The following is a 12,488-nucleotide window of genomic DNA, read 5'->3' as shown; positions in this document are numbered from 1 at the left end:
TGTAAGCCCTGAACAAATAAATACATAGATGGACACAGTGCAAATCTAGTGTTGACGATTCCTACCAGTTACTCTGCTGGAAGACTAACAAAAGGGTCTGAGAATGTTATATTTTGTTGGGTTGAAAGGGATCCTTTTTTTTTTTTACTTTTGTTCGACATAACTGACTAGAACACTCAGTATGACTTCAAACAGGATGTGTGTACCTTTCCTGACTGATCAGTGATATGATAATCAGATCCTGTGTGATTACGTGCATCTTATTTTAAACTTGATCTCGTACAGTTTAATGGTTTAACAAGAAATATCGCTTGCTGTTCTTTGTTGTGAATATAAGTCGCTTTTTATATTACATATCGTGTTATCGCAGGCTCGACAATAACCGGAACAAGGCCGTAAAACCCCATCAATCAATACAAAAAGTTTCAGTACCTATTATTGAGGTAGAACCGATATGCGTTACGTTAGGCATATATACTACAAAGAAACGCTGTATTTGGCCACTCCTCTCATAACTCCTGTTATCACCCGTGTAAGTCAGGTCGTCATTGAATGAACTTTAAACCTAACAGATTATTGGACGGTTCGTACGTACAAGTTGAATTGTTAACTTAACCAAAAAATAAATAAGTTATGACATCGACTATATATATATATAGCGAGTTTCACTCTTACCTGGGACATCGGTATCCTCTTCCTCGGCCACAGTCTCTAAGATATCCGACAAACAAAGTGAAAGTGCAAAGAGAAACACACATAATGTGTAAATAACAAATCCGTAAGTATCCATGTTGAATGTTGACAACTTTCACATTTCTACTTAATTATTAAATCCTATCCAATGTCGTACGACTCCGAAACACCCATATTTCCACCAGAATACACTGTTGTGACTGAAGTGTGTATAACGTTTGACGACTAACCAATTGCGCTGCATATCGAATGACCTTGACATTCCTCACCCTCAGCCAATCAAAAGAATCAAAACAAAGGGCCAGGGAATGACTATAGCCTATTCCACAAAAATACGCATAGCTTGTGTATAGTACACAGCGAGTTTTATCGATTATTAAATTTCACGTGTTGCCGCGTCAGATTCAGGGACGAAGACTAACTTTAAATGTCGTGAATACAAATCCATTTGTATGTAGCGAGGACGTTAATCATTTCATTTCAAAATTAGTTTATTGTTGCTATTATCAATAGGATTGGGCGCAATCAAACATAACATTTCAAACAGATGCAATTTAGGGTAGGCCAGAGACGTATATACTACAATGGCTTTATATTTATATGTCTCTGTGTAGGCCGAACCATTCAGCCAGTTTTATGTTTATATAGAGAGAGATTAGTAGTCTAATTGGAATATCAGAGATTTTAATAGGGTAGATATCCGTTACAAATAACTGAAATACACATATGCTTTACTGATGTGGGTCACAACACATGTCTGAAATTAATACACATATGCTATACTGTTTTGGGTCACAACACATGTGGTTAGGGCACTTAAAAGCCAACATCACTACACGTACTTACACTAGAATTGCAGGATATTAATTAATGATACATAATATATGGTAGAATAAAGTTATAATCCAGGACACAAGAGAGTACAAAAAGGTGTGAATCCAGTCTGGTATAAATGCATTGAAATATCGGTTCGATACTGAGAGAAAAAGAATAAGAAGTTTATTGAAGATATTAGCTGCTGCTCTTTATTTTTATTTAATTCATAAACGGGCATCTTGGCAATATTTTACCGAATAATTCAAAACAATCACGGTACGCCAAATATATTAAAATTACACCTAGCTCATCATAATTTAAGACCCATGCAATTCAATTGAAGATTTTTTAATTGTATAGTACTCACCTTTAACTCATTTGGAGATAGCATCAAATAAGACATTTGAAATACATCTTCAATTGAGTCGAAGAAAACAGTTTTCCTTCAGTTAAGTTCAAGATATTTTCAGTTTACTACATGTACGTTGTACTTATACAAGTAGCTAACAGGTTTACTTGAAGATAAATCAGTTCAATACTAGGTATCTTCAGATAATCGAAGGTAGGTGTTATTAATTGTACTATCTTGAATGAAATTGAAAATATCTTTATTTTAATTTACCATGTATTCAATTAAATTATGCATATCTCTAATTGTACATGTCTTAATATTTTGTGATAAGCGTAATTATTTAAATACAATATAAATGCTAATTTGGCGTTCGATAAAGAACTATCACCAATAGTAATATTGACGTGAACGGTTAAATTAGGACCTGGACCCTTTATGTAAAAACGAATTCTACGCTCTACTCAACAAATCAGTAACGCGAGGTTACAAAATTTAAACAAGCCCTTGTCTTTAACTTTGTGTATTAGATATCAGCGGCGTTTTAGCATGGGTATGGTGGTAAACTTTGTTTGCACCCACCAACTAACTTTATACTATCTATAATTTAATTTACTTAATCTAACACTTTAGTACTGACGTCACAATGTATGATATTACAATAAGTTTGGTCGTAGAGTATGTTCGGCCACCGATGATATTTTCGGTCTTGAGCAAATACTCGTAACTTTGAGGGTCTTTCACGAAAAATTGTGAGGAAAGCTCAATTGCAAAATTACTAAAGGGAGTTTTTTTTTTTTTTTTGGAGCATAGAAAACAAATCTTGACCTCATTTTATCTAGCTTTGCGAACTTTCTGTAAACCGACTTGCTATTTATTTATGTCATACCTGTAACACTCTGACAGCTACACATGCTAGTATCACGGACTCAGATGATCTAATTCCGTGCTAGTATTCATAAAAGCCTAGCATTGGCTTTCGTATTGAATTTATTGAAATATCAATTCGGAGCAGGTTCGGCCTATGATGCCGGGACAATCGTCAATTTGGCGGGGAAATTAGACTTGCATGCTTTATGACGTCATAACTATGCTGCTTTCATACCCCAGACTGCCTGTCCGATCTTGCCCCAAAGCGTGACACGTTCGACCAGAGTCCTACAATCTTCTGACAGAAAAAAATATAAAACATTTTTCTAATACGAACGTGTTTTCCCTTTTTTTTATTATTTTATGAAAGGAATAGATTTTCTTTTCTAAATTGTGTATATTCCCATAAATGTCAACACTTAAAAGTGTTATACTGCCCAGAACGACTTCAATAAAAATGAGTCGAACTTGCCCCGGTCTACCCTACCTACGGAGTGAATATGAAAATGGATTTGTTTGAACAGTTCCGTTCAAACAATTTCCAAGATGCACGGAAGCGGATCTTTGAGAATATGTTTGAACGGAACTTTATCATACTACTGTAAAAGTTAAAGATATGTATCTAAATTTCATATATATTAACGTCAAAAACAACAATGAAAACTATTATTTAATGTTCTTTGTGGCCATTTCTGTTAAAAAACCTATCATACAGCTATTTTTGCGGTAGCATGATCGTGCGTATTTTGGTAACCAGTTACGTCTGGCAATGAACAGCATTATATCCGTCATGATTTTAATTGGACGAAACGTCATGATTGGTTTTCGATTACTCAAACAGTCTGACGGGAAGATCCTAACAATTTCCGGTTGGAAAACATTCACGTGTAATGGTTCTTGCTGTTATTGGATTATAATAACATTTTGGTTTGGAAGGTTTATCTAAGGACTCTATAAAGGAAATGAAAACTTACAACGATATGATTGATAGTGTTTACCATAGCATGCACGTTTGGGTAACATTAAAATTCTAGCTGAGGGTATATAATTTGGGATGTAAACCTCGCTAAGTACCTGAGAATGTAACGTTTGTCGCATGAACGTCACCAGGGATGAACGTATTCCGTCTTTGCATATTGCAGAGTTATCTTCTCTTGTGAGCAGGTATTGATTGTTACGTCATTGGTTTGTGTAAAAAAAATACGTCGTTTTCTCAAAAATTGATGACGTTACTCTCACAAACCAATGACGTAACAATCAATACCTGCTCACAAGAGAAGATAACTCTGCAATATGCAAAGACGGAATATACGTCATGTCATGGTTAACCGACGTTAACGGCGATTGACAAGACCGTGCATTTGCGTCAAAACGCGTACGTATTGCACACTTTTTTCGCGGAAACAATGTCAAATCATAATATTCTGTTAAACGTATGTAATGAACATTGTACGATTTAAAGGACCATAAAAGAACCAACCAACATTGGTACAGTTATTTTGACATTAGGATAACTACTTTATCAAAATGTAACGCGGTAATCATGTGTGACATCACCATTGTGACGTCACAAGGACCAATACAATGAGACAAAGTTAAGGCCAGTCGGATGATCCTTTAACTTTCACTTTTGTTAAAATGACTTATTGTCCATGGTTTGGTTGAGCATTTGGTTAATGGAATCTCAAAATTGGCCCGATCTCATTTCTCAGTCACTGCTATATTTTTATGATGGGTGTCGTTTGAAACCCTCTTTGTATATAAGGTACATACATATGGCATTTCCCTTACGGTTGAGCTGTAACTGTTAACGTACTCATTTCAGCGATGATTTTATATTCGCATTTTCTATTAAATATGAATGTATTACCTTGTATACATCCATGGTGGTACATGATGCAAACCAGCTCCATCGTCAGTTGGGTTCCTTCTTCATTGGTCGTTTCGGCGCCTCCACGACCGCCTCCGAAGGTGTCTCGACTGAGGTGATCAGCCTCAAACCGGAACTAGACAGATTCGTCGCCATATTTGCAAGATGTCTGCTGCAGAGAGCATAGATTACACTGTCCATAACTGTCAATGTTAACGTTCATTACCACTGCTACGCACATCACTAACTTTCCCTCTTCCACTCTCTGTCTCGATTTCTCCAAATCCACAGGGACGATGTTTCTGCTTCCCTGCCTGCTTTTCTGCATACCCGTCTTTTCTCCTGACCGGTCACACCAATGGTACATATTGCTCTCCACAACAAGTGCCCCGCAAACCCCTGCAGCAAACTTCCACAGACATGTCCGCCAGCCCTTCTCGTGACAGGTCCTGACCAGATCTTCATATTTAGCCATCTTCCTTTTCGTGAGCTGCCTCAATCCTTTCCTCCCATGGTACAGTCAGCTCCAGGATCACAGCCTGCTTTGTTGTCCGTGACCTGATGATAATATCAGAACCCTGAGTTGTGACAGAAATCTCTGCCGGGAACGACGATCACCCTTTTAGGTCTACCGTCATCTACCAGTCTGCTGCTGTACCAAAGACTCCTCTAGTCTGATCTACACCTGTTCCTTGCTGTCCTTCTTTGATGAAATTCAGGAATCTTAAACCGGATGTTGTTGTTGTCTTTCCTTTCCTTTCTCTTTCCAGGGAATCTGCAATGGTTGCCAGGATATTGCCATGCCTCCACGTGTATCGACAGTCTCCCAATGCCACTTCATTAAATGAAAGCACACGTTCGAGATTATTGATTCTTCCACAAAGCTTGCACGGTGGGTCATCTGTAAATCCCCATGTCCGCAGGTTTTTCGGGCTGGGTAACACATCATACACCGCACTCAGCAGAAACGTTATCCTCGTAGTTTCCTTGGACAAGATGTCACTCCATTTCAAGGTCTGCTTTCTAGCTCCTTCCCAGTTCACCCAGCTGCCTTGCTTTCTCATTGCAACTGTTCTTGAATGCCTTTCTTCCTCCTCTATTGATCTTACCTCCCTCTGAACCATCTCTCTTGTCCTTTTCCATTTTGCGCCTTTCGTGCTGTCTCTAGTGTTTGTACCCAGTCCTTGTCTACCAGATGCCACTGTTTCGATGATATCACTATGTCGGAGCCTTGATTCTGCTTCGATTGCTTTTATTTGTACCCAGAGATACACGAACTGTAATTGCTGTATCAGGTCAAAACAATAATAATACACATGTACGCGTATAGAGTAAAATTTGGTCAAGCACATTTAGAGACTAAGAGTATATTTTGGGTGATGTACAATGTAATGTCGATATATATAGAAAAATTACAAAGCATCAATATTAGTGTAATATGATAGCACTTAGTGAACGCCCGAAGTGATGTGTCGTGCTCGCTGTTAGAGAGACTAATTGGTCAGCACTTTGTTAAACTTTTTATGACCATGATCTCGTCGTGAATATTCATGAAGTTGCAGGAATGGCGTTTAAATTTACAATGCTGAACGGGCAAACCCCCTGTCTGAGTAAAGGAGTCGACGAGACATACTTAAGTCAACGCAGAGAAGTATGGTTTCGATGGTCAAGACTCGGTACTTGATCTTTTCGCTTACCCAAGTATGTTGACCTAATGCTTACACTTATTCAAGTATTCTGGTTCTACAGATTGAATTTGGTCGATATCACAATGTCAAATACATTGAACAAAAGTATTGACGGTCCCCCTCGTTTATTAAGCTTATAACACTACCGTGTAGATACAATTATATCCATTATAGACAAAGCATCATACGGATCTCTATTGTTTGTCCTAAAGACAAGGTCACCTTCAGATCCTCTCTTGATCGTACTATAGATCACACAACAATCAGATCATCTCCTTTTGTCCAATAGAGAGGGCTATCCATTCAGATCCCCTCTTAATCGACCTATAGACTTGACAACCATAGGAGTATGTCTTACTATCGGATCCTCTCTTAATCGTCCTTTATACTAGGCTACCATCGGATCTTTTGATTGCCCTATAGACCACACAACCATCAGATCCTTTCTTACCATAGTATACTGTCTTGGTCGTCTTATAGACTATGCAACCACCTGGCCCTCTCTTGATCGTCCTGTACACTAGTCAATCTTTGGATCATCACTTGCTTTTCATCTCTTGATCTCCCTGTAAACTACACAGCCACATGATTCTCTCTTGGTCCTCCTATAGACTAGGCTATACACGGTCCCTTCTTGTTTCTCTACTAGACAGGGCTACCCCTTCCCTTGATCGTTCTATACACTTGACTACAATCGGTACCTCTCTTGGTTGTTCTATAAACTACCATGGGATTTTCTCTTGATCGTCCTATTGAATTGACGGCAATCGGTTCCTCTCTTGATTATCGTTTAGACTAGGCTACCATCGGATCCTCTCTTGATCATTCTTTAGACTAGGCTACCATCGGATCCTCTCTTGAACATCCTGTAGAGTAGGCTACCATCGAAGTATGGTGTCTAGCTGAATCAGTGACTAGTGCATTATTTTTTGTTTTACCTCAAAACACAACGATTAACTGAGGTTTAACAATCCAGAAAGCAAATATTTTAGAGGACAAATACACACATAATTACAAATATTTACTTTGTATATTGGCCAAAATATTAGAGGTTGAAACATGTTAAACAGTGATAAAGGTAATCACCTTTTGAAGAACTGTGCCCCAATTTTCCTTTAGATCAGATAACTATAGGCCGTTCTCTTGGTACATTGTAGTTCTATATAGTTTACTAATGTTAGGTCTCAGCCTAGTCATTCGAACGATTTGACAACTATTTGGTCTTTTGTTTGGGCAGCCTACAGACTACGGTATTTTGTATCCTCTCTGAAGATCTCTCGGTTGATAAGTAAGTTAATATTATGCACTGACCTGGTCATCCCAAAGACTATACCACCATGTTTTTTTTCTTTTTTTTTCTATTTTTCTTCAGACTATACTATCATAGAGTCATAGAGTCATCATCTAATTGCAATGTATGGGAGACGTCAAGGTGTATTTGGACAAATGAGTACGCACGTGATATCTTGAGATAGTGTCTCTTAATACTGATCACTTACACTGACGGCATAACACATATATGTAACACTATAGTATGGTATTTTTTTTGTTTATTGTGATAACTAATGTTAAATAATACAAAAGATCGATTCATGTACAATTTGTCTAGAAGTTCAATTTTGTTTTGTCTTTCTCTCTAGATCAATTTGTCGGTAAGAAGTCCCACCTACGTCGCGCCCAGATTCATCACTCAATGTTCATGCATCTCTTTTATACGCCTACGGGGACTATAACATAGATATATGACCGCACTCCGACCGATCCCTCAGCAATCTCACATCCACACGTACATGGCCATGTGACATACATCGATAAAGAGAGTTCAGCAGATAAATACATCCTTTAAGATATAAAATAAAACCTACACATTAACCTATTTAGGTGGATATTATATGTCGAGTTGAAATGAAACGTCTCATTATATCAAGATGAAATACCAAAGCTGCTAAAGAGTGTCTTGATTGGACTTGCTCAGGGCTATATAAGTACCTCTTTAAAACCGACATACGTGTTATAGCCCGTATGCTGATCGGCCATTAAAACGAAGGTTACATTTATTTAGGACAGTATCAAAGGGGCTGGTGGGTGCAAAAGAATGAAATTGTTAATTGGGGCCAAGCAGACAAACATGCACTGTTAAACTAGAGGTGTTGTTAATGTTACAGTTACTCGTAAAACTACACAAAAGTAATGTAAATTAAGAGTGATGTTATGATTTGTTTGATACATATTCATAGATTTTTGGGAGTCTACGAGACCCCTCATCTCGATTCAGAAATGTCCCGCTGTGGCGTATCCAGATGATTTTCTTTTATCTGCTGTTTGAACAGATTTCTATTTCTGTCAACACTTTTAAATTTCTAATTCAATACGATTTTGCTATGAAGCATGATATGTGATTACCAATTTATGGATCTGTCTCCGACTACTTCCTATCTGATCTGGTAAATTTCTACCGTCACTGTACCCAAATTGGGACAGTACCCAAAACGGGACACTCGTGGGAAAACGGCCCAAGAAACTGTCATTCAATGTAAAGAAGTACTTTTATGTATACATTTTCATTTGACAATACTTTTCATGACAATTAAACTGTACTAAGCTGTATTGTCTTTTGATTATCGTTATATGGACAATCTAAAGGTAAGAATAATTACCAAAACAAAACTTTCCTGATGTACACGTTTGGTGCGACGTTTTGCATTATGATATAATTTTCAAAAGTCTAATTTATCAAAACTAATGCTAGTTCGGAGACGAAATCTAATCAGAGACCTCGTTGACTCTAAACTATTTCAAATATGCATATTTTCTGCCGATATTGATCGTTTATCCCTGAGTAATTCCTCTCATGGCACAGTAACGCCGGTTCAAGGGCCTACGCAACTCTGCTGGTATTTCGCGTTCTTTTTATAGAACCACGCGCTCGAAATATCAAATTGTGACAGGAATGAAAAGTGGATAGTATCTATTTATGGAAAATGAACAAACATTTTTAGAACTGATAGTATGGTATAAAGAGCATTGATATTTATCTAAAAAGTGTCCCGATTTGGGTAGTGACATTAGGATTCCCGTATATTTTCCGGTGCTATCTAAGTCGGACCCTTTTCCTTTATGAAATTAAAAGTTCAGGTATTTGTTCGTATGTTTTTTCACCCTTTGAACCAATACCTTCACGGTTCCGTCATCTTGTTTACCACTCTCGTACATATAGGAGATTAGGAGATACAAGCATACAGGAATCGATTCATCGATTTGATTGCCATTTCGCACATTTATAACAACTTCGTGAACACCCGCTTTACCGGTCATGTTACTGATGAAGGTAACAGAGGCCATGTCATACTAATAATTGGAATACCACATCCGTAATTCATAGCTCATTGCAATATTTTATCCCTTTTTTTCTATAAAATCATCGACAGATATATACCAAAACATATCAGAGATCAGCAATCCATTATTTGTTATCCGATTAGATTTTGCATTTCTATGTTGTTTTGATGGCCATGCTTGGAGTTTGATATTGAAAGTAAATTTTCGCTGTGTATCAAAAAGGACTTTATTTACTTTTAATAGTAATTGTGGCTGGTAGAAAATATTTTTGTTGTTTTAGTTGTAAGTAAATTAGATGTTAGAGAACATCTCTGTGGTTAATTTGTCATTTTATAAACAGAGATATCAATGTTCACATACTTCAATTGTCTGTAAAAACCACTGTAAAAGCCCATGTTGTTACAAAAATTGCCAGCATGCAACAAACGTAGAAACTGATTATCGATTTGCACTAATCAACTGCTATTGGCGTCATACCATTTTGACGCGTTTGTGAATTACTTCCGCCGCTATGTATTTTGGGCCACACTACGGAAACTTGTTTAGTCTTTGGCACGCGCTTTGACGGGAACTGTGGTCTAGTGAAGGCAGTTCAGAATGTAAATATAATGCCCGTATTATCTCGAACATGATCCATTAATGATATAACCGGCATCCGCCATCTGCGTCACAGCGTCTGCTTTGCATTACCAACTACGTTCCAAATGCTGAAAACCTATCAGTCATCTATCATACCTCGGGATGTGCTGATGTGGTGGCATTAGATCAACAGACTGATTGTTTCAGGTTTTGTTTAGACCAGAACATATTTATGAACTCCACTCTAATTTTGTCAATAATTTGGGAACATGATCTTACGCTTAAGTCACAATTAAAGCGGAGCCCGGGGTATTAGCAACATATACGATTTGGCTCAAATCACGTTTGTAAACATTGATCGACTGAATGTAAATCCAAAATTGTTTTCGATGCACGTATGCTGTTTTAAACTAGACTTGCCCAGTCATTGATTTAGTAAGGTTCAAATATGACTTATAGGGTGAATGCGTTTTGGCATGTTCCCTTGTTTGTAATACTATGTTTGTTGTAAGCTTTACGATACTTAACTAGTCAAATGAGAGTTGAGAATCAGTAAAAGGAAACTTCCATTTCTTTATAATAGTACACGTTAGAGATTTAAAGAATGATAACTGGATTTTACTCCTAATGTTCTTGAATACTCGTCTGATAGCCCCTCTCGCATATACAGGAAAGTCTCCAAAAGTATTCGTTAGATGCAGTTTAATTTCTGTTATCAAAGCATATATGTTATTAAAGGTTATATCAATATTTTGTGGACTTTGGCGAATTTAGATATACCTTATATTTCAAACACAGTCATATTTCAAAAATGAATTTGACTTCGATAAACCTTTGGCTACTTTAGAAAAACGGTCTTTTTTCACCTTACTCCCACTTCAGATTTTACACTCTCAAATTCCAACTACATTTCAAGGACATTAATAGTTTCTCTCTTATTCAGGAAATATAACTGTGTTATCTGTATTATCATAAAAGATCGATGACGTTTTCGTTTCCTTTACTTCGGATCACTGAACAGCTCTAAGAAACTCAGCTGTCCCAATTACATTATTTAGTACTGTCTTTTATTTTGTCGTTGTATAGGTATGTCGAGCATGTTGTCGGGGTTAATTAACTATATATGGTTTCGTACTTTCTAATCTTCAGATTTATCAACTTAAGTTAACCATCATTTTTCCTGTGATGTCTGCTGATGATGTAATTCTATTTTAAGAAGATTTTGATAGGAGCTTTGCAGTTAACGGAGAGAAAACGAAAGTTGTTATTTTTGGAAAAAGCACAAGAATAGTGTCCAAATAAGGTTGGAATTTACATAGAGCTGATAGATAGGTCTCCTTAACTAGGACTAATCTTAAATTACCTTACAGCGGCCCGAACGCTCGAAAAAGTAGAAAATTATTACCTTTTTTGAAAATGTAAAATAACGCTTCAGGATTAAATGGTTATACTGAAACTTAAATATCACTTTACATGTAAGAAAACGATTATTGCTAGTACATCGAGTTCAAATGGTAAATTTCTGAAAGATGAATTGAATGTTAAGAGAACAGTTAATATTTCAATGGTATTTTGTAACTTGGAATTGGTTAAAGCTTATAAGTTCTCACGAATGTGTATGAATTTTAATCAAATATGGGCTGTTCAATGTCTGCAAAATGTACACTTTCTAAATTTTACAAAAAAATTGTCGATAATTTCAAAATTCAATCTTATTTCATTTAAAGACAATTTTTAATAATTTGAAGTTAATTAGATAATAAATGCAGATGCTCAATTATTTACATTGCCTCTAGATGTTATACTTCCGTTCCAAGATGTGCACGATTACGTATAGTTTGTAACACAAATGATGATGAGGAGTAAATGCATTTTCTCTGTACAGCATTGTCTGACTAAGAAGTACATACATAGAGCAGTAGTTACTACCTGCAAGTCAGTGTGTATTAGATAATCTAAAAATCTATGAACAAATTTGGAAGTATAGTTGGTTTAAACTTTGTTTTATTCAAATTTTGTTTGACAATACATCGAAGTACATGATTTATAAAACAGAAAAGGAAACAAAAACAAGTGTCGTGACACTTATGTAAATTTGTTACCTGCTTAGTAATCAACTTTTCAACACTAGCTACAAGAATGAAGTAATATGTACAATATAATAATTACGGTAATAGGGGAGGGGTTAATGGATTGGTATGCAGTTGAAACCAGGAATGAATAACATATCAATATACATATGATCATCAGATGGTAATATCATATTGCTCTATTGCAATGAGTA

General features: G+C 36.5%; 1 protein-coding gene across 2 annotated transcripts in view; it reads right to left on the bottom strand.

Moving 5' to 3' along the window:
• Positions 1-955, bottom strand: part of LOC110466173 — a 76,960-nt gene extending 76,005 nt beyond the window's left edge. The window contains exon 1 of one of the 2 annotated variants that reach the window (XM_021522524.1): positions 676-955. In XM_021522524.1, the coding sequence (XP_021378199.1) occupies positions 676-790 (115 nt within the window). In that variant the 5' untranslated portion in view covers positions 791-955. The remainder of the gene's footprint in view (positions 1-675) is intronic. The other variant, XM_021522523.1, reaches the window with a different exon arrangement.
• Positions 956-12,488: the final 11,533 nt, after the last annotated feature.

This window comes from Mizuhopecten yessoensis, unplaced genomic scaffold, assembly GCF_002113885.1.
Source record: "Mizuhopecten yessoensis strain PY_sf001 unplaced genomic scaffold, ASM211388v2 scaffold11123, whole genome shotgun sequence".
NCBI lineage: Eukaryota > Metazoa > Mollusca > Bivalvia > Pectinida > Pectinidae > Mizuhopecten > Mizuhopecten yessoensis.
Note: the sequence above shows the minus strand (reverse complement) of the source record. Positions and strands in the feature narration are given on the sequence as shown.